Here is a 24,851-nt window from a genome sequence, read left to right as displayed (position 1 = left end):
ATTAGAATTAATACGAGTACTTTATTAAACGACTGCGAAACAACCAGGCAGGCCTGCATTCAGGCATTGCACCTTTGCTGACCTTGACAGGAAGACCCCTGACCTTAACAGGAAGCAAACCCCTGACCTTAGCAGCAGCATTGGCTACAGCACCACCTGGTGGATAACCTTAATCATAACATCCCAGATTACTATATCCCTCCTCCCTTAAGATTTCAGTATGAATTTCTTAACAAACAACAATTCCTAAGGGTCACATAAGAAGTCTCCATTCATCATGTTCCACACTTGATGAATCTAATAGGTCAGTATCAATCTCTCTGGTGGCTTGCAAGGCCTTTGTGAACGTCTGACAGTAAAGTCCCTGCTTGTTTGTGGTGAAGCCACCAGCTGCTCCTGAGCAGTGCTCGGAGTATCTGACTCTGCAACGATGGTTTCCTCTTGACGAATGGGTTCCTGTGGAATTGTCTCCATCCCTGGTGGTGGCACCACAGATGCACTTGGATAACTGGGGGCAAACCTGTCCTCAGCCATTGCATCTGGAACCTTCATTTCAATTTCCCCTTGTCTGGTAAGTATCTGATCTACATATCTGCGTACGACCCTACCATCTCCCAACATGACCTTGTTTGATACGGGACCGGTCATTGAGTCTATGAAGCCAGGAATCCACTTGGGTCCATAACTTAAATTCCTGGTAAGGACCGCATCTCCTTCTCCAAAACTTCGGCTCTTTGTTCTTTTGTCATAGTTCTCTTTTTGTTTGTTTTGTCTGTTTTCCATTTTCCTTTTAGGTCTGGGTGGACAAGGTCAAGAGTGGAGCGTAGTCTACGACCTAATAACATCTCAGCAGGAAAGAGTCCTGTGATGGATTGAGGTGTTATTCTGCAGCTGAACAGAACCCGTGACACTTTGGCTGCTAAACTCCCTTCTGCACTTTTTTTCATCATCTCTTTAAATGTTTGTACGGCTCTCTCCGCAAGTCCATTTGAGGACGGATGATATGGAGCCGAGGTCACCTGCACTATGCCATTTTTTCTCAAGAACTCTTTTGTCTCTGTACTCACAAAACAAGTGGCATTGTCGCTTACCACGATCTCCGGTAGCCCTTGATTACTGAAGCTCCGACGCAGGCAGCCTATAGTAGTAGTGGCAGAAGCAGAATTTACAGGATAAACATCCATCCATTTGGAATGTGCATCAATGATTATGAGGAACATCTTCCCCATGAATGGACCCGCATAATCTAAGTGCAATCTTCTCCATGGTTTATCCGGCCACTCCCAGGGGTGGAGAGGAGCTGCTGCTGGTGCCTTCCGGTGTTCCTGACAAGTGCTGCATGTCTTGACTAGATTTTTTATCTCCTCATCTAGCTTTGGCCACCACAAGTAACTCCTAGCCAAGGCTTTCATACGCAAGACCCCAGGATGACACTGATGTAGTTGCTCTAGGATAGACTGTCATGCTGGCTGTGGAATAATCACTCGTGCTCCCCACAACACGCAACCATCCTGCACACTCAGCTCTGTTTTCCTGACACTGTAGGGTGTGAAGTCAACCCCTTCCGGATGCTGTGGCCATCCCCTCACCACATATTCTCGAACTCTAGACAGTACTGGATCTTCACCTCTCCATGTTCTTACTTGCTCTGCAGTCACCAGTGCCGTATCAGTGTCCTCCAACATCCACACTCTGTTCTCTGGAGCTGCAATGGATGTGTGTGCCTGGCAGTGGAAGACGTCTCAAAGCATCTGCATTCCCATGGTACTTGCCCGCCTTGTAGACGATGACATACTCATATGCCCTCAACGTCACGGCCCACCTCTGGATCCGGGGTGACACCATCTGTGGAACTGCTTTCATTTCATTGAAATGAGAGAGAAGAGGTTTACGATCGGTGCATATGGTGAACTTCCTGCCATATATGTACTTGTGGAACCTCTGTAACCCAAACATTATTGCTAACCCCTCTTTGTCTAACTGGGAATAGTTTTTTCCGCTGGTGTTAGAGTTCGGGACATAAACCCTATTGGTCTTTCAGTTCCATCTTCCATGCAGTGTGAAAGAACTGCCCCCACCCCGTAAGGTGAAGCGTCACAAGAGAGAATGATGTCTTTCTCTGCATTGTAGTGAACCAGCACATCCGACGACAGCATCAGTTTCTTGGACTGTTCAAATGAAACCCCCTGCTCCTCTCCCCACTGCCACTCTGTCTCCTTGCGCAGTAGTTTGTGAAGAGGTGCTAGCACAGTTGACAAGTTTGGTAAAAACCTGTTATAATAGTTCAGCAATCCCAGCTAAGTTTTCAACTCAGCCACATTTGTAGGAGCAGGGGCATCCTGCAGTGCTTGTACCTTCTCCTTGAGTGGATGGAGCCCAGTGGCATCCACTCTGTGTCCCAGGAACACTGCCTCATTCCCCAGGAAAGTGCACTTACTCCTCTTGAGCCAGAACCCTGCCCTTTCCAATCTCTGTAGTACCTCTCTCAGAGTGCTCAGATGCTCCTGGTCGGCTCTTCTCATCACCAAAATGTCATCCAGATAGATGGAAACATGTGGAATCCCTTGCAGTACACCTTTGATTGTCCTCTGGAAGATAGCTGGACTAGATGAGACACCAAACGGTAAGCGGTTATATGTAAACAAGCCCTTGTGTGTATTTATGGTGACATACTTCTTTGATTTGTCATCCAGTGTAATCTGCAAGTAGGCATGACTCATATCCAACTTTGTGAATTTCTTTCCTCCAGCCAGGTTTGCAAAGAGATCCTCTGTTTTGGGAATAGGATACTGCTCTAGTTTGGACACCCGATTGACTGTCAATTTATAGTCTCCACAGAGTCTTATCGAATTGTCCGGTTTTAAAACAGGTACTATGGGAGCTGCCCATTCCGAACATTTCACTGGCTCCAGTATGTTCTTTCTCAATAGACGGTCAAGCTCAGCCTCTACCTTTGGCTTCATGGCGTAAGGCACAGGTCGTTGTTTAAAAAACCTTGGCGGTGCCTCCTTCTCTAGATAAATCTTAGCTGGGGGTCCATTAAATGTGCCAAGTTCCTCCTTGAACACATTCGCATGTTCACTCAACACTTCTTGCAAAGTCAACTGTTTGCCCGCATCTATTTGATGTACTGCTCCCCAGTCTAATTTAAGTTCTTTTATCCAGCTCTGACCTAACAGGTTTGGTCCGGTACCCGATACTATAACTACCGGTAGCTGTTCCACGGTGTCCCTGTGTTGCACAGTTACATTAGCTGTACCTAATGTCGCTACTCGTTCACCTGTATATGTTTTAAGATGCAGGGAGCAAGGCTTTAACTCTGGAACTTTTGCACGGTTCCACAATTTTGAGTACTCTGCCTTGTTCATTATGGTTACACCGCACCCTCTATCGACTTCAAAGTTCACCTTAGAGTCACTTACTGTCAGTTGCAATGTGATAGGAGCCACTTTTGGAATGTTCTCTAACATGCTATACATTATGAACATGTCCTCTTCTTCCTCAGCTTCCCCGCTGATGTGGTGTGCTCCATGTTTTTTCACTTCTCTTCCTTGGTTTTGCTTTCCTCCCCCTTTTGGTTTGGATTCCTCCACAGGTGATTTCGTCCTGCATGCTTGTTTTATGTGTCCTTGTTTCCCACACTTGTGGCACTTTTCCTCCAGAAACCGGCATTCACTCGCCAGGTGATCGCCCTTGCATCTATAACATGCCTTCACATGCTCACGTTGTGGTTTCTGATGCATGTTTAACTTGTGCACAACAACTTGACCTGCAACTTGCTTAGCATTAGCCCTGTCTGAACCCTGTATTTCTTTTACATCTCGGTTCGCTGTCTCTATGGCTTGAGCAAGTTCCAATGCTTTTTCATAAGTAAGCCCAGTCTCGGATAATAATCTACATTGCATTCGGTCATCCATTATTCCGCAAACTAGCCTATCTCGCAGCATTTCCTTCAGGTTGTTCCCATAATTGCAATCTTGTGCTAATTTACGCAACACCGCTACATAGTCCATTACGCTCTCTTCCTCTTTTCTGTTCCTTGAATTAAACTTGAACCGCTGTACAATCTCACTAGGCTTAGGGTTGAAATGTTCTTTTAGCAAGGCCACTAATTCAACAAATGATTTGTCTCCAGGCTTTTCAGGACTGAGCAGATTCCTCATCAAGCTGTAGGTTTGGTTTCCCACTGAACTAAGCAGAATGGCTTTCCTTTTTCCAGCATCATTTATTTCATTTGCTTCGAAAAAATAACCGAACACTTCATAGTACTCCTCCCAGGTTTGTGCTTGAATATCAAAAGCGGAAACCGTTCCTACCGTGGCAGCCATGCTCTCTTCCAACTGGTAGCTAACCGTAGCTCGTGATGTTGTTGTTTAAACATCCCGGTAGACTTTTCTTCTTTATTCAGGGTCCTTTTGTTACCTTGTCGCCAAATGTGATAAGTCCATGTAGTGAGACAAGGAACTCGAAGAGGCGAGGTATTAGAATTAATACGAGTACTTTAGTAAATGACTGCGAAACAACCAGGCAGGCCTGCATTGAGGCATTGCACCTTTGCTGACCTTGACAGGAAGCCCCCTGACCTTAACAGGAAGCAAACCCCTGACCTTAGCAGCAGCATTGGCTACAGCACCACCTGGTGGATAACCTTAATCATAACATCCCAGATTACTATAACAACTATTTCACTTTTTCCTTTTGCTCTGTTTCAGTGGCTCTGTTTATCATTCTAACTTTCTCGATGCCTCTGTTCTTCTCTTGCTGCATCACTGTGTGTGTGTGTCTCTCTCTCTCCATTTCTGTTTCCCTCCTGCTCTCTCTCTTACCTATTTTTAGTGCTGTCAGTTAAATTCAAACACTGTTTGAGTTAACCAAGAGAAAAGGTATTCTGAATTAGTAAGCTGCAGAAGAATACCACCTTAAATAATAACTGTTTTGTAGGATAATGTGGAATCTGGTAAAGCTATTCATTAAAAGAAAGGTGCACATGTTCTTTGTAATGAATTCAATCCATGGTTCAGCCAGGAGAAATACAAAAACAAGCATCTAAACCCAAAGTTCGACCATCCCTTGTATACTGTTGTGCATGTACCAAAAATAGAATTTGACCATCTTATAAAATGTCCTCCGTATCCTTAAAAAGTCAGCTCTTGAGAACTACTGTATGAAAGAAAGCTGAAAGAATATGGTTCTTTATTCTTACAAGCCATCCACTGACCCACTCAAAAACAGTGGGAAGTTAAATGTAAAATGTGGCATACAAACAACATCTATTATAGGACAATTGTGGTAAATCGCCCCTGGACTTCCCTTATCGAGAGTTGTTTTGGTTCTTGGTGCTGTCTGAATAACATAGCATTTTCAGCTTATCACCTTAAGCAAGAAATCATGTTATAGCTATGCACTTCTGCCAAAGCCTCCTCCTCAAAGCATCCAAACTTCCAACCCACAAGAGATCCGAACAAGTAGCAATATCAAACTGTAAGTACAAATATAAAAAAAGCCTTGTGAGAGAAGCAACAAGAAAAAATTGTTCAGCAGCAGTAGTAATTGCCATGTAGCCTGCTCACTGAAATCCATCTTTGGGCCACTGGCAATATTCCAGGTTCAAAATTGTCACCCACCTGCCAGTAAAACAAGTTAAATAAAATCCAAATATGCGCAAAACAACATAATCCCACTTAAAATAAAATGGGTTTTGTCAATTTTAAAAACACTTTGGCCTAGAAATTCAGTGGGCCTTGCGCCCACTTAGCGCCTAAAGAGGTCTTTTGCGCCGGTGGGGTGGTAGCGCGGAAATTGAGTACAGCGGTATTGGCGGCAGTAGCCGTTAGCGCTGCGCCGGGACCGATGACGTCATCGGTGTGCGTGGTGGCCCGTAACGCCCCGAAACTGCGCCGATCCCCATATTTATTTGCGGCCGCCTCCTCCGAAGCGGGCGCAAACAGCGATCAGAAAACGGGGCCGTCCTGCTGCCATAGTGGGGCGCTTTAAAGCAGAAGGTGCGGCCGGCCGCTTTTTCGGCGGCCGCTTGCCCGCACCTCCTTCCCCGGCCTCCTCCACCCCCCCCCGCGGCATTGCCGGCTGGTTTCCGTGGAGCCCGGCACTTCTCCGTTGTGCTGGGCTCTTTTGCCGGCACTCGCGATCGGGGCTCCGGCCGTTGCAGGCACCTCCCCCTTAAGAGAAGGAGGAGGCCTGCAGTACTGCAGCCTGCCGCACCGCATCGGGTGGCGCTGCGGCAACTAGCGCGCCGATATTCAGTTGCAGCGCCCCAAACGGAGGCGGGCACACCCTGGTATAGCGCCCGCTTCCGAATTGGGGCGCAGAAGACGAATATACGGCGTGCGCTAATGCCTCCCCGCCCAGCGCTAACTTTTGGGCGCGAGCGAGCTGCCCGCGCCCAAGTGAATTTCTAGGCCTTTGTATGTTTATTTTATTTTTTCTGCCACCGATGAACACCCATGGCTGCCATTCATTGTCCTGCATTCTAGCCAACAGGGTGGAGTGATCTAGGTCTCAAACTAGTCCACAGCCTCTATTAATGCCACTCTAGTTCTGACGAAAGGTATAACTCTGTTTCTCTTTCCACAGATGCTGCCTGACTTGCTGAGTGTTTCCAGCATTTTCTGTTGTTATTTCTGTAATAAAATAGCTTCTGTTTGGTGAGAATGGTCCTACTACAGTGCACTTCTACCCAATGATTATATGTCTTATCAGATCTTTATAATAATTGCTCTTACAGGCCTTACAACGGTTTTGTCAGGCGTTTTAAGTAACTTTAGAAAAAAAAGCTCCAAATATAAGGGTACAGAGTTGATTCCCAAACCAGGAAAAATAATGTTTAGAATTTCAACTTCATAAATTAATTGTTTATTATCAATAGTCCATAACATAATTATGGATGTGGAAGGCCATTCAACCCATCTTCATTCATCCATGCAAAATGACCCCAAAAGCTCCTCCCCCATCGAAGCATCCAATTGGTTAGAATTATAGAATGATACAATACAGAAGGAGGCCATTCGGCCCATCATGCCTGTGTTGGCTCTTTGGTAGAGCTATCCAATTAATCCCACTCCACTGCTCTTTCCACATAGCCCTGTGAATTTTTTTCCTGAAGTGTTTATCCAATTCTCTTTTGAATGTTACTATTGAATCTGCTTCCAGGCGGTGCATTCCAGATCACAACAACTCGCTATGTAAAAAAAAATGATCCCTCATGTCGCCTGTGAGTCTTTTGCCAATCACCTTAAATCTGTGTTCTTAAATGATTGTTTCCACTACTTTATCCATAAGTCCATCTGTGTGTTGATCACTCCTTGTGTGAGAACTTGATGGTAAACTTGACCGTCCGTCTGTCATGACACATCTGCCACGACTGAACTGCTTAATTATTCCCTTACCTCTGCTTTTGAGGCCCTTGTTCCCAACAAATCAATCACAGTCCCCCAGCTCTGTTAACCCTATCTTTCCTCTTTGACTTCACAAACTTGAGTGTACCTGGGCCACAATTAGCCCAGTTACACAAACTGATTTAGCATAAAAAGAACCAAAAACCAAAAGAAAATCCCTAACAGAAAAATCATATTGCTAGTGTTCGCTGCAATTGTAGAGGGTAAACTATTTATTACCGACAAACAGCCACAGGCAGTCCCTCCTGATACTGGTCTGCTTGCAGTCCCTCAAAACTGATGAATGAATGGAATTATCCCTTACATTCGCTGTGTTTACAGCGATTTCTCCAGTGACTTAATACCAAGATTCGAAAGCATGACAATCCACCTCATACACTGTTTGAAAGTGCAGCAGTAAGCATACTGAAAGAGTTTTGTACGGCTCTACTGGTTAAATAAAATTTACCTGCAGCACAGAGGCACCACAATTCAGAAACTGTAGTCCTGCTTCAGCTGAATCGATCCCTCCAGCAGCGAGGATTGCAAATCCAGGTATCGCCCGCCCAATAGCAGATACCGCTCGTAAAGCTATTGGCCTTATTGCAGTCCCTAGAAAGAAAGGCCGCACGTTAGCATGAATCTCATGGTATAGTAATAGAAGTCATTTCTAATATTTAAAGTTTTTGTGTTATGATCTTCAATATATTATTTTTCTATTAAATTTAATGTGACATATTTTATGCTGCAGGCGCAAAGAATGTTTGCGTGGATTAATGTAGAACAAGCTGAAATGAAAATACATCTTTCTCAAAAAAATTCTTTGATTTACAAATGTAATGAATCTTTTATATACTTTTGCATTATATTTTGAAGCAACAGTATTCTTTTTAAACTCTAAAAAGGATGAAAATTATTTCAAAGTAACAACAATAAATACGCTTATGTTACTTTGCAAAAGGAATATAATAATTTAAATGAATATTTGAGTGCTACAGTATAATATAGTCCCCAGAATTCTACTTCTTATTAAGAATTACTTTATGCGGTTTCATGTTTCACAGCATCAATAGAAATCTTGGCATCTTGAAAAAGGGATGATGTCAATTTTACTTATACATAAGGTGTAGGATTCTACACAAACCTCATATAGAACAGACAACCAGCAAAATCCTATCATAATGCATTTCCAATTGTTTTGGATGGACATAATTAACATATCTGTTTTCTTGGAATTAATTAAAGAATTTAATTTGATTATACTGCAGTAAGAGAAGTTATTGTTTTTAAGCAAGGTAGTATATTCACTTATGTAGTACAGTTATCTGAAATAACAATTTATTTCTTTAAGAACAGTTCCTCTCTTCCCAGATCTACAGATGTCCATTTTGTAAAGTCAGAATAGTATGAAGGATGCTGAGGGGAGGTTAGGAACCAAATAAAGTGAATACAAATTTTGCCAAAGCCCCTTGAAGCAACTGGCATCCTAAAATGTAGAACGAATGGAATTGTAAAACCTCATTTTCAGAGCGGTGTGAAAATAAGAACCAAAGACAACATAGATGATGCTTGACCAGCAGACCTTGCCTTGTTTACAAAGAAACATAGAAGATAGGAGCAGGAGTAGGCCATTCGGCCCCTCGAGCCTGCTCCGCCATTCAATGAGATCATGGCTGATTATCCAAATTCAGTACCCTGTCCCTGCCTTCTCCCCATATCTCAGGATGTGGTCAATCAAGTAGGTCAAGACCATTAGAATCACATTAAGGCCAGGAATTTCTTCAGAGCTGACCCGCTCCACTGCCGTAACATCACTGGAAGTGTGGCTGAAACCCCGATTCCACCAGACCCTGCTTAGGTCTCAGATATTCAAGAGTGATTTATTGTGAATGGAAAACAGATGTAGCTTTCGTTAGGTTTTTGAGACAGATGCAAAATGACCAGTATCAGTCCATTATGGCTTAAAAATGAAAGGTCCAGCAATAATGCCTATGAAGAAAATAAGGTCAGAGGGTTGAGGGTAATAGAGCCGAACAGATCCAATGCAGTGCCGTAAGACTGCAGGACTGATTTGTGGCAAGGAGGTCCAAAAAGGAACTCTGAACAAGTGCCTAAGGCTAAATGCTTGATTTCCTCCTCCCACAGCATCAATAATGGAGGGTTGGTTTTCAAATGCTGTGAGAGATACCCCTCGGTAAATCTTTCTGCTAGAAAACTAAAATTTGTGCCCCTTTAAATGTTGAGGCAGATTAAGCACTATTAGCAGGGCCACTGCTTTATGATGGCAGAACAGCTTAACTTTTCTGAAAAGTAGAGGTGTGCACAAATCACACCTGCGTGACCTATACTGCACTGATCTTACACACATTTTCATGATCAAGCTAATTTTAATATTGTGGGGAAGCTTCAGGCACAGAAAACGCCTACAATTTGAAGTTTGTCCTTTAATGGTTGGGAAATCATGTTCTGCTGCAGGATTTAAAGTTCTGCAGCAGCTGAAAGGGATTTTTGAATTTTGGTAATAGCAAGCTTCTGGGAAAAGAAATGATAGCTCAGATATTGTGCAATTCTTCCAGGGTAATTGCAGCCGGGGGGTGCGTTGGGGGTGGGGTTTGTTGGTAAATAGGGCAGAAACAGGATCCCGGATTGGGTTCTGTCCCTTCTGAAGCACACAGGAAATCCCAATCCAGGGGGTGAGGGAGACACTTTTTCTGCCCCTACCCCATACCTGGCCTCAATTTTTTTTAAATTTGTTTATGGGATGAGGGCGTCGCTGGCAAGGCCAGCATTTATTGCCCATCCCTAATTGCCCTTGAGAAGGTGGTGGTGAGCCGTCCTCTTGAACTGCTGCAGCCCGTGTGGTGAAGGTACTCCCACAGTGCTGTTAGGGAGGGAGTTCCAGGAATTTGACCCAGCGATGATGAAGGAACGGCGATATATTTCTAAGTCAGGATGGTGTGTGACTTGGAGGGGAACTTGGAGGTGGTGGTGTTCCCATGCACCTGCTGCCCTTGTCCTTCTAGGTGGAAGAGGTCGTGGGTTTGGGAGGTGCTGCCGAAGAAGCCTTAGCGAGTTGCTGCAGTGCATCTTGTAGATGATACACACTGCAGGCATGGTACACCGGTGGTGGAGGGAGTGAATGTTTAAGGTGGTGGATGGGGTGCCAATCAAGCGGGTTGCTTTGTCCTGGATGGTGTCGAGCTTGTTGAATGTTGTTGGAGCTGCACTCATCCAGGCGAGTGGAGAGTATTCCATCACACTCCTGATTTGTGCCTTGTGATTTGTGACGGTAGAAAGGCTTTGGGGAGTCAGGAGGTGAGACACTCGCCACAGAATACCTAGCCTCTGACCTGCTCTTGTTGCCACAGTATTTATGTGGCTGGTCCAGTTAAGTTTCAGGTCAATGGTGACCCCCAGGATGTTGATGGTGGGGGATTCGGTGATGGTAATACCGTTGAATGTCAAGGGGCAGTGGTTAGACTCTCGCTTGTTGGAGATAGTCATTGCCTGGCACTTCTGTGGTGCGAATGTTACCTGCAACTTATCAGCCCAAGCCTGAACGTGGGAGCATTTCATTTAGGTGTCAGCTTTGGCTCGGTGCTAACATTCTTGTCTTTGAATCAGAAGGTCAAGTGTTCAAGCCTCACCCCAGAGACTTAATCTAGCTTGGCACTTCAGTATAGCATTGAGGGAGTGCTGCAGTTTCGCAGATATAGGCCGTGATTTTGCCTGCCGAGGCAGGTCCGGTGCGGGTGGGGTCAGTGGCAGTGTGCGACCCCGCTGCTGGCTCCATCCCACTCTGTGAAAAGATTTTACGATGATTGGGCTTGTTAAGTCCACCCAGCGCGTTTCCCGGCCAATTGAAAGAAGGTCTGATGATGTCATTTGATGACGCGTCATCAGCCGGTTTCCTTAAAGGGACCATGCACAAATTGATTATGACAGTTCTGCTGTCAGTGTTCTACATCATTGAGGTGCACCCAGGCTCTCCCATATGCTTATGGAGGGAGTCATAGCACACAGGGAGGTCCTGTTCCCTTCCCCTGGGCGGAAGAGTACTCCCCAGGAGAACAATGCCGCCTGGTTGCACGTTGCACAGGAGGACACAAGCAAGGATATCATCAGGAGGACCAGGCTACAGTGGTGCAAACCTTTCAATTATCTCAATAGATCACAAAACGTTACTGCAAAACCACACTCAACCTTATCCTGCTGTGCCAATCATCACATCCCCATCACTCTGCCTTCCCTACCCTACTCCTGCACATCCTTACTCACACCAACTTACCTTGCACCTCCACCCATCCCTCTCTATCTACATTATCACTTTGGAAGTGGCTTAGTAAATTGCAGTGAACAGTGAGACATAACGGTACCCCCACAATGGTCACGAGTGTAAAAGGGATGGCTTGGTCATTGTAGGGATGCTTTATGGTGTTGGTGTGAGGTGGTGCCAACCTGGTGCATCACGTGGCAGCCAGGATGTACAGCATCAAGTGAAGTAAAGCTGGCCATGGTGAGGCCATCCCGGGCAGCAATGTGGTCAGGTACTGATGCCCTGTGTCCTGTGCAGCATCAATTGATTGCGGAGAAGGTTGATGTTGTTGTTGGTACTACTGATGTGCCTGGTTCTGCTGGTGTTGGGACTGATTAAGGTGGGATTCTGAGGACCAAGGTGAGGGAGTGTAAACCGTACCCATTCTGATGTAATAGATGGCAGGTGAAGGTGAGATGACAGAAGCAAATCTGTCAATGGTCAGAGAGGTTGTTCCAATGAGTTGGCACTGGATAGAGAGTTTGCTCCAAACACTTGCAAGCTGCATAAAGCTCAATCTGTCTTCCAAATGCAGTAAGCAACAGTTTCTGAGCTTGGAAAGTGAACAGCTGTGAGATGGAAGCTGTTATACAACTTTTGCAGCTGTCAGGTAATCAGATAATTCAATGCTGAATCCACTCATGACATGCTGAGCTGACGTGATCCCCGAGTAGCGGGGAAGCCATGGGGGAACACGTAAAATTGAAAGGTAAGCTTAAAATACTATTTAAGTGCCTCTTAACAATCACTCTAATTGTCTAAATTGCCTCCCCCATCGCTTGGTGTTGGGTCTGTTCAGCGATGACAGACCCGACATCTGGGAGACTGGAATAGAGGCAGCTTGACAGCAGGTTCTCTACCTGCTGTCAAAAATATATATTTTCCCAGCCGACTCGCCAACAAATGCACCCCCCTGACCCCCTGAAAAAATCCCCCTGTTGTCTTTTGGATGAAATGTTAAACCGAGAGCCTCTATGCTCTCTTAGGTACATGTTAAAGATTCCATGGCACTATTCAAAGAAGAGCAAGGGAGTTCTCCAAGTGTCCAGACCAACATTCATCCCTCAACCCACCAAAACAGATTATCTGATCATTTATCTGATTGCTATCTATGGGATCTTTGCGTACACAAATTGGTTGCTGCATTTCTCAATTACAGCGACTATACTTCAAAAGCTTTTATCTGAAAGTGTTCTTTCACTCACATCAATACATGCATGCAGTCCAAAGGACTCCTTCAATTTAATATAGATGTCTGCTGCATGTACATCATCACACCCACTATAGACTGTATGCCGATACTTGGGTATTTGCTGCATGTCATCTTGAAAATTGGAACTTTTTGCAGGAAAACCCCACAAAAACAGTGCAAGATCACTTACAGGAGGCGGACTCCCTAACTTGAGATCTCTTTCTATGGGAAAGAAGCTGCTGAAATCCTGGGAAGTTAGGCAATAGAGGGTGCAGGAGATGGGGAAAGCAGCATGGCAGTCGTCACCTCATGGCTTGTCACTGACTTATGCTGTTCTTCTTTCTCATTCCATTCTCTTATTCACTGTCAGCAAAGCATATACTGAAGCCTTTTACCATGTTGCTCCTTTTAGTGAAAAGACATAAAAAGGTGAGATAGGCTCCAGTACACCTGGTCCTGCCGATACTCCAAAGTGCACACCATCACTTGCTCTATTCCTTTCAAGAGGGAGTTCAGATACATCCATCCCAGTGGATTTAGAAAGTGAGCTAGCAGAGAATGCTAAAGAGTAAGGCACTGGTTGAAACAATTGGTATTTGTGATCAGTGGCAGAAAGCGGTGACACAGGAGGAGGAGAAGGAATGCACTGCCTGAAGAACCAGCTTGCATTCTGCCTCAGTTGATGAACCTGGTGATCATAGTGTTGCGTTTGCAAAGATAATCCAGAGGCCGTATGCAGAGCTCAGTTCATGTTGCTTTTAATGGCTGATCCAAACACACTCTCACAGGCAAAAGCAATCACATACCTATATCCAATGTCAGACACAATACAACGATAACAGCACTATCAAACTCCATGTGCTCAGGCCCAGGCAATTGAGTACCTATCACCAATGTCAGACATAACACATAGGACCAGCTTTGAGAAGAAGTGTTCACAGCTTGTCCCTTCCCACAACAACCTTGAATTCTATTATTTTCAAGGAAGAAGATAAAGTAAAGCCAGGAAGGAAAATAAAAGATCCTCACTACCTTAGGGAATCAAAAAATGCTGACATATGCAGTAAAATGCCTCTTTTAATGAAAAGCTGTGAATGGCTCTTTTCCTCTACAATTAATAACCCACTGATAAAATCGTTGTAACGCATAATTTGAAATGTGCAACTTCCGAGTTTTGTGGAGAATCTGATTTCATTAAAGGTGATGACATCTGTCACCGGATTATTTTACTAGTTCAAACCTCTTTAAACTTTGTTTCCTAGATATTACTTTTTGTTTCGACTAACATTTTTGAGACTACCAACGTCAGTTCAATTAGGGGGTAGGAGAAAAGGGAAAGCGAGAGGGTGGAAGCTTTCAACTCCTTAATCTAGTGTGGTTTCAAACCATGGTCACATAACAGAACTAATGCTTGTGGAAAAATTACTAAAAGATCACCATTTAATAATCGAGGGCTGCTTACTAGAATGTTGTACATTGATGAAGTATCACATCTTGAGGCAATTTCTGTTGAGACAGTTAGCTGAGACAAAAGGGTTAGTTGTTCAATCTCATGCTCCCATAGTGAGCTATATGAAAAAGGGAGCAAGGAAGCAGAAAATTAGCCCTATTATCTACACTTTCAGTGAGAATTAAACTCATGGAAGAGTTTTCAATTCTTTCCCCCAACTTTGTGGAATTCCAGGTCCCTTCAACGAAACTTCATGGCCTACATTTGGGGTGGGGGCGGTGAGGGGGTGCAAGGAACATTCCCTGCTCCTGATGGTGAAGCCTGAAGTGTCCCCGATATTGGGCCATTGGCCTCACTTCCATCGAGCCAGCATGCTGCCGAGAGTAACAGGCAGCTCGCTGGCGAAACGGGATTGACGATCTAGGTTGCCTAGATGCCGGCAGCGACCCTCAGGTGAGTGAAGAAGGCGGTGACCAGGTTGGGAAGCAGGCTGATCAGGTCAGGAAGGGGACGCGGGGGGGGGGGGGGGGGTGGGGGCAGCTGGTGGGCAGTGCGATCTGGTCAGAAAATAGCAGTGACTAGAGGGGAGGGAGCGGTGCCGATTGGGCTTGGGGTGGGGTGGAGTTGGTGGAGTTAAAGGGAGTGGCGGCAATCGGAGGAGAGGAGGGAGCAGCAGCGACGGGGTGAGGGGGAAGAGGGAGAGCGGCATTGACAGGGAGGTGGTGGACCAGAAGCAGCCGACAGCCACTCCCGGCTCCATATTGAGGTAAATATATGTTTAAAACTTACACTGTTAGTTGTGGCCTACCCAATCCTGCAGTGGGGACCTCAAACAGGCGTTAGGCTCCTTATTTGCACATGCAAAGGGCCTAACATCCATTTCAGCTCATTTATTGGCCTTTACCAGTATGGCAGCCAGTTCACTCCTGGCTGGTAATGAGTGTGTGCTTCCTGCTAGCCAAATTGGAGGCTTCGGAGTCCGTTTAGTGCCTAAAAAAACAGGCACTGCATGGCCGAATTTCTAGGCCCATGTGCTCAAATAGATTCTGCCACCACTGTCAGAAGCAACAAGACTTTGAAAAATGCTAGTTTTAATATCCACTGTATTGCCTTGACAACTGTCATTAAGGGTAAAATCTTCATTCTTAAAAATGTTTTTTTTCCAGAGTACAATCAAGGAGAAATTCTAGGCTTGCTGCAGTTGTGCCTGAAATGGTACTCTATAACAAATATAATTCACAGCTCAACAAAAAATTAAATAAGTGCCAAGAAAAACAAACACTGAGGTGACTTGAGTTCGTCAGTGCCAAAGATTACCATGTACTCTACAAAGGAGTAATAGGTTTCAGTCTAGTAACTGTGTAATGGTTTATTTTGAAACAATCTTTCCACACAGCACAAATAGCTTGAAAGCACTGTTCACAATGTTCAATCTCTCAGCTTGCTAACATCAGTTTGTAAAATCATTAATTCACAGAAATTATGTAGCTGAATCTGAACAGTTTAAATTATCCTGTGCTACTCTAGTCTCTGCATGAATGCTGTTGGATTTTTAGTGCATTTTAAGTCCAAAGTCATTAATGGAAAAACATAATTTATGTATCCACAAAAGATTCATAATCATTGAGTTCTGTGCATTCACTCTGATGTTTTGACCATTTTCGGGAATGATAATGTTCAGAGAATATTGATCCTCAAGTAAAGGAGAATCAGCGGCGTCTACATAGGATTACATAGGATATATGGCACAGAAACAGGCCATTCGGCCCAACCAGTCCATGCCGGCGTTTATGCTCCACTCGAGCCTCCTCCCGTCTTTCCTCATCTAACTCTATCAGCATAACCCTCTATTCCCTTCTCCCTCATATGCTTGTCTAGCCTCCCCTTAAATGCACCTATACTTTTCACATCAACTACTGCCTGTGGTAGCGAGTTCCACATTCTCACCACTCTTTGGGTAAAGAAGTTTGTTCTGAATTCCCTATTGGATTTCTTGGTGACTATCTCATATTGATGGCCTCTAGTTATGCTCTTCCCCTAACAAACCTAAGAAACTCAGGGGCCATGTGGTTAAAATTCAACGTCAGCAGGAACACAAAACTGGCGGTAGTGGATCAGCCGCTCATTATACACGCCACCCGATTTTCTTTTCCATTAATGGAAAGCAAAGTTGGGCAGGGTGCATACTGGGCATCCGATATCCTATCACTCATTTTGCACTCTTTCATATTCCCTACATTTCTCGCTGTTCAAGGCCCTTCTCCTGTTTCAAGACCTTCTCTTACGCCATACAAGCTGGAGGATGTGCAACAATAGACACGGGGACATCGCAGTTAGATAAGCTGGATGCTACTCCTTCACCATCACCATCCCAAAGCCTGCTGCGGGAAGGTATCTGTCTGCTGACTATTCTTCCCACAGAAGTGAGAAGTAATAGTTTTGTTAACTGTTTGTGGGGAAGGAACATTAAAGGATTACAAATCTAAAAACAAATGAGATATAATGTAAAAAGGTAAGGTGCTGAGAATAGAGGATACAATAGTCTGAACAGAGACCGAGGATGGATCTAGTTGTCTATATAATTCCTATTTTCTTATGTCTCTTTATATCTCTATTTTTGCTGCAGTCCTATATCCGAGCTATTGTATTTTAGCCGGAGCAGAGATGTTTCCTCCATTCTTTGGTCGATCTCACCAACAGGAACAACACTTTGCAGAATGATGGGATAGATCATCCTGCTGATTTATCTCCTTCCAGTCCATGATGGAAGGTACAAGTAGAATGAGACATCTAGTTTAGAAATCTAGGCAAGAACCTGCAAAATGTACCCACTGGGAGTAGTTGAATTCGAATGTCAGTACGGCCAGGATTTTAATCTGGGTCCCCACCACTCAACCGCTAGTGGGCTGTAAAAAAAAGTCCTTTTAAAATGACAGAGGAGACAAGATATTGTTGCGAAACTAATGATGGAACAATGGATTGTTCAGCTTCTAGCTGTGCCAAAGAGATTAAAAATCATGCCCTGTGCAAGACTGAGTCAAACTTTGTGATTCTACCTGCTGCCCATAGGTGGCTTCAAAGAGCTGCACTTAGTCTAGCACTGGTGAGTAACTGTCTTACAATACCCTACCTACCTAGATAATTAGTCTTTTATATCTATCACCGACATCTGTCAAAGTTTATTACATACCTCAAACCTACTAGTTATGCTATAAGAAAGGCATTCAGGCCATAATGACATGAGCTCATCATTCTCTTTTCCGTGCAAAATCTATTATCCTTAAACGATTATATTAGGTGGCGCTTTAGTTGAACCAGATGAAAGTGTTGCCTTAAAACTTGTATGTCAAAAAATATAGGGGTAGAGATTGGTTATAGCCAATGTTCCCTCTAATTTTATTTTGGGTGCACGGCCCCGTTAACTGGCTGCGCAGCCCATTCAAATTTTTTTCCCATTTAAAAGCCGCTGAGCTGCCTGCGTGGGATCTCCAGGCCACTGCGCAGCCGCATAGCTTAACGGGAGCATTGGTTCTAGCCCATTTTTGTGCACATTACCAATGGGGCGCAGATAGTGCACTCCTGAGCCGGGAGGCTCGAGGCTCACCCTAAGTTGGGCCTCGGGCCTCGTTTCAATAATTTGGTTGAGCTGCTGGTGCCTGTATTGCCTCCAGAGGCAACCCGCCCACGTCAAGCAAGCAGATCGACTTCAGGTCACTTGTCTCGCTGGCAGCTGTAACCCAGCTAAGAGTTAACAATTTCAGGAGAGGAGGAGGCAAAATTGATGGAAACAAAATGATAAGAATAAAATAAAATATAATAAAAGTAATTTTCTCTGACCAATGAAAACCAAACACTATTTTAGGTAAGGTCATAGGGCCATCTTATTTGGGTATAGGCTGGGTTAACCACCAAAGCACATTGGGCAATTCAGGAAAAAAAATGGGAGGAATGCCTGTTCCATCATAACTTATTTGTGACCTGGAAATGAATTTCATGGTGCTGTCTCTCATGCCCAAGGATGCCTGAAATACTTCTGACCCCAAATTGGGTCGGACAATTTTTCAGGCGCCCTCGTCAGCCACCTAAAACAAGTGTTAGGCCACTTAGATATGCAAATGAGCGGCCTAAAGCCTGTTTTAGGAACGCGCTCCTAAATGACTACATGTTGGGTACCTTGTCATCTCACAAAGCCTTCATCTGTGCTACCTTTATTTGAAGGGGAATAGAGATGGCTGGATGGCAGCCAAGGCTTATGAAACCCATAAATCAACCAGTGCAAGTGCAACAAAGCTCATGTTACAACCAGAATGATCGAACATGCCATTGCTATCTTGAAGTAGTGCTTCAGTGTCTGGACTGATCAAGGACCGCCTTACAGAACAATTCCTCAACCCCAAGGGTTTCCTGAATAATTATCAAGTGCTGCCTGCTCCATAACTTTGCCCTGAAAGGAGGTCTCAGTGTGCAACTCGATGACCAGAATGGAAAAGTAAGAGGGTGAACACGCCAATGAGAGATTATCAACAATACCAGCAATGCAGTGAGGAAGACAGGTGAGCTTGACTTTACTGCCTTCCAAAGAGTGTTGCAGCTGCACCATTTCTTAGAGAAACAAATCACATCTGTCAAATAACTATGTCCGAGCCACCTTGTCCTACACTTTCATATTCGGTCTTCAAATACCATCTCATGCTGGCTTCCCGCTACAGTATAACCAAATGACAAATAAATATTCAGCACGATATTTAAGCCCGGTGCAAGGCATTTATTTCCTCCATTATGTAGTGTGTGAATGTTGGCTGCTTAAGTTGGCACAGTGCTACCCCTTGGTGCATGTGCTTTGTTTCCGATGTGTGACACTTAACCTACCACTCCTTTTAAGTGATTCCCTTGTGAAAGAAGTAAGTGTATTGGCTGGCTGCAGGATTTAAATGACAGTCTGCTGGGAGTCCTCTGGCTGTGCACTGCGAGGGGCGTGCAAGTGAGTCATCCGCATCCAAGTCTGTGGTGGCTGACTGCTACTGCCGGCTTTAAGAGTCTTTCTCCCCTACCTGATGTGCCAGTTGCTTCTTGGTTGAGGGGGCAACAGTCTCTTAAATTGTGTGTCCGCTCTGAGTCCTTACAACTCCATGGCTGTAAAACAGGCTTTCTGCACTGCGTGACACCCAATTCTACACAAATTATGCAGATTAAAATGCGGGTATTGTTTTCACAGTGCTATTTCACTGTCTAACTGCAGTACACAGCTAATATAGAGGATTAATGTTGGTCCCTTTTTATTAGATGACACAGTGTGGGAGAGAAGGCTTATACTTTAGCCTACAGACTGAAAATAGCAAAATCAACAACTTGCATAATCAACATAGTAAAACATCCCAAGTTGCTTCACAGGAGCATAATCAGACAAAAATTAACAGAGTCAAAGAAGGAGATATTCGGATGGGTGACTAAACGGCTATATGGCTGAAGACACGGCTGCCAATGGTAGGGCTGAAAGAAGTAGAGGATGATGGTAGTGAGGCCTGAGTTAGAGAAACACAGGCCTAGAAATTCACTGGCCTTAGCGCCGCTTTTGAGGCGCTAGAGGGCCTAGCGCCGAAGTTATGGCCAGTTTAGAAATTGACAGGGGCCCTAAATCGGCGTTAGGCTGGTAGCGCTGCGCCGGCACCGATGACGTCATCGGTGTGCGCAGCGTCCCGTTGCCATGGTAACCCGCCCGAACTCGGAAATTGAGTTGCGGCCGCCTCGCCCGTGGCAGCCGCAAGCAACGTTCTGGCAGAGGTGCCTTACAGAACTTTGCGCCGGCGCATTAAAGGCCCCGCGGCGGCCGGCCGCTTTCCCGCCGGCCGCCTGGCCGCAGCTCCCTCCCCGGACTTCCCCCCCCCCCCCCCGGAACAGAAGCAAGCCCGGCACTTGTCCGAGGTGCCGGGCTCATTTTTAAAAAGATTATCGCGGGCCGCGGCCGGGTGCAGGCAGCTCCTCCTTAACGGAAGGAGGAGGCCTGCACTTCCCGAGCCTGCCGCACCGCAGCGGGCGCCGCAGCGCCGGAATAGCGCCGCAATGCGGCGCGTGGCGCCAGTTTTGAGGCGCTGAGACCCCTCAGTAGCGCCGGCAGCCGTTTGGGCGCGGTGCTACTGAATTTTTGGCGCGTGCAGGGGGACTTAGCGCCGGCACTAACTTCCGGCGCTAAAGCCCTCGCTGCGCCAAAACCGAATTTCTAGGCCACAGAGTTCTCGGAAGATTGTGGGGCTGGAACAGGTTATAGAGATAGGGATGGGTGAGACCATGGAGGGATTTGAACAGGAGGATGAGAATTTTTAAATTGAGGCATTGGTGAACTGGGAACCAATGTAGGTCAGCAAGCACATGAGTGATGGGTAACCGGGATTTAGTGCCAGGTAGGATACAGGATGAGATCAAGTTTATGGAAGGTGGGAGGCTGGCCAGAATAACTTTACAATAGTTGAGTCTGGAGGTAACAAAAGCATGATTGAGGGTTTCAGCAACAGATGGGATAATGCAGGGGTGGAGATGGGCGATGTTATGGAGGTGGTAGTGGGTGGTCTTTGTGATGGAGAGAATATGGGGTCGGAAGCTCAGATCAGGGTCATATAGGATGCCGAAGTTGTGAACCATCTGGTTCAGCCTGCAAGAGGCCAGGGAGTGGTATGGAATCAGTGGCTAGGGAATGGGATTTGTGGTGGGGCCGAAGACAATGGCTTCAGTCTTCCCATTGGAGGAAATTTTATCTCATCCAGGACTGGATGTCGGACTAGTAGTCTGACAACATAGAGGCAGTGGAGGGTTCAAGAGAGGTGCTGGTGAGGTAGAGCTGGGTGTCATCAGTGTACATTTGAATCCTGACGTCAAATCTTTAGATGATGTTGTCGAGGGGCAGCATGCAGATGAGAACTAGGAGGGGGCCAAGGATAGGTCTTCGGAGAATTCCAGAGGTAATGGTGCGGGGGCAGGAAGCGAAGCCATTGCAGGGGATTCTCTGGCTACAACTGGATAAGTAAAACTGGAACCAGGTGAGGGCAGTCCCACTCAGCTGGACAACAGAGGAGAGGTGTTGGAGGTTTGTGCCTGTGTGTGTGTTCTGATTGCACGTCTGTTGTAGCTCATGTTCTGTGTTCTACAAACTTTGGAATGTATATTACTTCTGAAAATAATGAGCCCACCGAAAATTCAGCTAACCAGACCTCTATCACTGTTACAGGCTAGTCACAGATACAGCCTGTGGGCTTCCTAAAGTCCTCCAGCATATTATTTGGCCTAACAGCTACCCACCAATTCTACTCTTTCAATTAAAGGAGCAATTAGTAGTCGGGGACACACACTACGAGCACAGAAAAGTTCATGATACACAAGAGGCAGCTGCACCAACATTCATCAAGCTTGCAAATTACTATGGCTACAGAAGTGAAAAAAAGCAAAATTATTATTACTGCATCTTGCAGATTGTGAATCTTTCAGGAAAGAAAGCGTTAGTTGCCGAAAGGAAAAAAAAGTAACTGACTCCTGCAATGTCCCTGGCAATGTGAACGCATGGAAGGGCTCTGTAGCATTAAAGTTGGGGGCAAGGTGGCCTTCACTGCCATTGGTAGTTTATTGCAGATGGTTAACTGTTCCTGCAGGACTTCATGAACCATCACAGCTCCAGGTCATCGCTGCAGGAGTTCCACAGGGCAGTGTCCTAGGCCCAACCATCTTCAGCTGCTTCATCAATGACCTTCCCTCCAACATAAGGTCAGAAATGGGGATGTTCGCTGATGACTGCACGGTGTTCAGCGCCATTCACAACTCCTCAGATAATGAAGCAGTCCCTGCCCGTATGCAACAAGACCTGGACGACGTTCAGGCTCGGGCTGATAAGTGGCAGGTAAAATTCGCGCCACAGAAGTGCCAGGCAATGACTATCTCCAACAAACAAGAGTCTAATCATCGCCCATTGACATTCAACGGCATTACCATCACTGAATCCCCCACCATCAACATCCTAGGGGTCACCATTGACCAGAAACTTAACTGGACCAGCCACAAAAATGCTGTGGCAACAAGAACAGGTCAGAGGCTGGGTACTCTGCGGCGAGTGTCCCACCTCCTGACTCCCCAAAGCCTTTCCACCATCTACAAGACACAAGTAAGGAGTCTGATGGAATACTCTCCACTTGCCTGGATGAGTGCAGCTCCAACAACACTCAAGAAGCTCGACACCATCCAGGACAAAGCAGCCGACTTGATTGACACCCCATCCACCACCTTAAACATTCACTCCCTCCACCACCGGCGTACCGTGGCTGCAGTGTGTACCATCTACAAGATGCACTGCAGCAACTCGCCAAGGCTTCTTTGGCAGCACCTCCTAAACCCACGACCTCTTCCACCTAGAAGGACAAGGGCAGCAGGCGCATGGGAACACCACCACCTCCAAGTTCCCCTCCAAGTCACACACCATCCTGACTTAGAAGTATATCGCCACTCCTTCATCGTCGCTGGGCCAAAATCCTGGAACTCCCTCCCTAACAGCACTGTGGGAGTACCTTCACCACACGGACTGCAGCGGTTCAAGAGGGCGGCTCACCACCACCTTCTCAAGGGCAATTAGGGATGGGCAATAAATGCTGGCCTTGTCAGCGATGCCCACATCCCATAAACAAATTTAAAAAAAGGTAGCACACCTCAGTTGCTTCTTCCCCAGTGAGCTTAAGTCTCATCATGCATTACTCCTTTATCATATTTAGGGAACTGACTCAGTTGCAGTGGATCTGTGCCTGGGGTGGTATTTGCTGGGAGTCATGTGCTTCGTATAGTTCTGCATTTCCAAGTTGTTCTTCTCCTCCTCCTCCAGTGCAGTATAAACACAAATGACCCAACACTCATGCACTGAGAGAAATGCACTGTATTTGCCTTGGCCTGCTTTTACCAGGTGTAAGATTTCTAAGGGTTTTCTGTGGGCGGAGGTTCTGCAGAATGTGGAACTCTCCCCCTGCAGAGGCCCTTTTCCAGGGCAGGCGTCCTGACAGATCAGAAATGCTGGTTTTCAGCACATGCGCTTCGCATGCCTGAAACCGGCATTTCCGATGTCCCTACGGGTGTGTACACAGCTCGTACACACCTGTAGGCATCGGAAAATACGGGCCATTGTGTTAGTACTTTCGATTGACATTAACCCCCTTTGATCATATCTATTTTTTTCAGTAAGATAAAGAAAGAAAGAAAGAGAATGGCCCTAAATATCTGATTACTTCAAGTTCAGGAACTTAAGATCTCATGGGATCAAACAAGTCATGGGAAGTTTCTGAACAAAATGGTTAAAGTACCAGAACTGGGAAGTTATAACCATCAGGAAAGACCGAACAGGCTGGGGCTCTTTTCTCTAGAAAGAGAAAGCTGAGAGGTGACCTAATAAAGGACTTTAAGATTATGAAGGGTTTTGATAGGGTGAAGATGTTTCCACTTGTGGGGGAGTCCAAAACTAGGGGGCATAAATATAAGATAGTCACCCATAAATCCAATAACGAATTGAGGAGAAATTTCTTTACTCAAAGAGTGGTTAGAATGTGGAACCTGCTACCACATGGAGTGGTTGAGACGAATAGCATAGATGCATTTAAAGGGAAGCTAGATAAATACATGGTCGTTTGTATTTGCAACACCAGATTTCTGATTGGCCCCTTTGGAGGACAAGACCAGATTTCTGACAGGTCCTCTTGTGGGACAAGACCCACCCAACAGATTGTCTGGAGTGTGTCGTTCGATCCTGCTTGATGGAGAGTAATCAAGGTCTTTGCAAAGTATAATTTGATCTATTCAATGTGACAGCCAGGCTCCAGAGCTCACAGTGCTAACATTACTGCTTTCAGAGAACATCCTCCCAGGTTAGGAGCACTCACAGCATTCACACTGCCAAGGCCAGACAGGAAGGGGTGCGGCCAGGGAGGGATTTTAACATGAAGATGAGAATTTTAAAATCAAGGTGTTGATGGGCAATGTTTTGGTTACATGGTCCCTTTAACCGGCTGTGCGGCCCATTCAAAATTTTGTGCATGTGCAAAATCTCCCATTCAAAAGCCAGTAAGCGGCATGCATGGACTGCCAGAGAGCTGAATAGCCGCGCAGCTTAGCGGGAACCTTGTTGGTGGACCATAGAAACGTTGCAATTTACAACAAAGAAGGCCATTCGGCCCATCGTGTCTGTGCCAGCCGATAAAGAGCTATCCACCCTAATCTCACTTTCCAGCTCCTGGTCCGTAGCCTTGTAGGTTACAGCACTTCAAGGGCATATCCAAGTACTTTTTAAATGCGATGAGGATTTCTGCCTCTACCACCCTTTCAGGCAGTGAGTTCCAGACCCCCACCGCCCTCTGGGTGAAAAAAGTTCTCCTCAACTCCTCTCTAATCTTTCTACCAATTACTTTAAATCTATAGTTATTGACCTCTCTGCTAAGGGAAATAGGTCCTTCTTATTCAATCTATCAAGGCCCCTCATAATTTTATACA

General features: G+C 45.6%; 1 protein-coding gene across 1 annotated transcript in view; it reads right to left on the bottom strand.

Annotated features, from left to right (window-relative positions):
- LOC147122292 (dihydropyrimidine dehydrogenase [NADP(+)]-like) overlaps positions 1-24,851 on the bottom strand; it is a 1,139,740-nt gene that overhangs the window by 142,693 nt on the left and 972,196 nt on the right. Inside the window, exon 19 of the mRNA XM_085983269.1 lies at positions 7,861-8,003. Coding sequence (XP_085839395.1) covers positions 7,861-8,003 — 143 coding nt within the window. The remainder of the gene's footprint in view (positions 1-7,860; positions 8,004-24,851) is intronic.

This window comes from Somniosus microcephalus, chromosome 3 (assembly GCF_052327205.1).
Source record: "Somniosus microcephalus isolate GS21.2 chromosome 3, FLI_Smic_1.0, whole genome shotgun sequence".
In the NCBI taxonomy this organism is placed as follows: Eukaryota; Metazoa; Chordata; class Chondrichthyes; order Squaliformes; family Somniosidae; genus Somniosus; species Somniosus microcephalus.
Note: the sequence above shows the minus strand (reverse complement) of the source record. Positions and strands in the feature narration are given on the sequence as shown.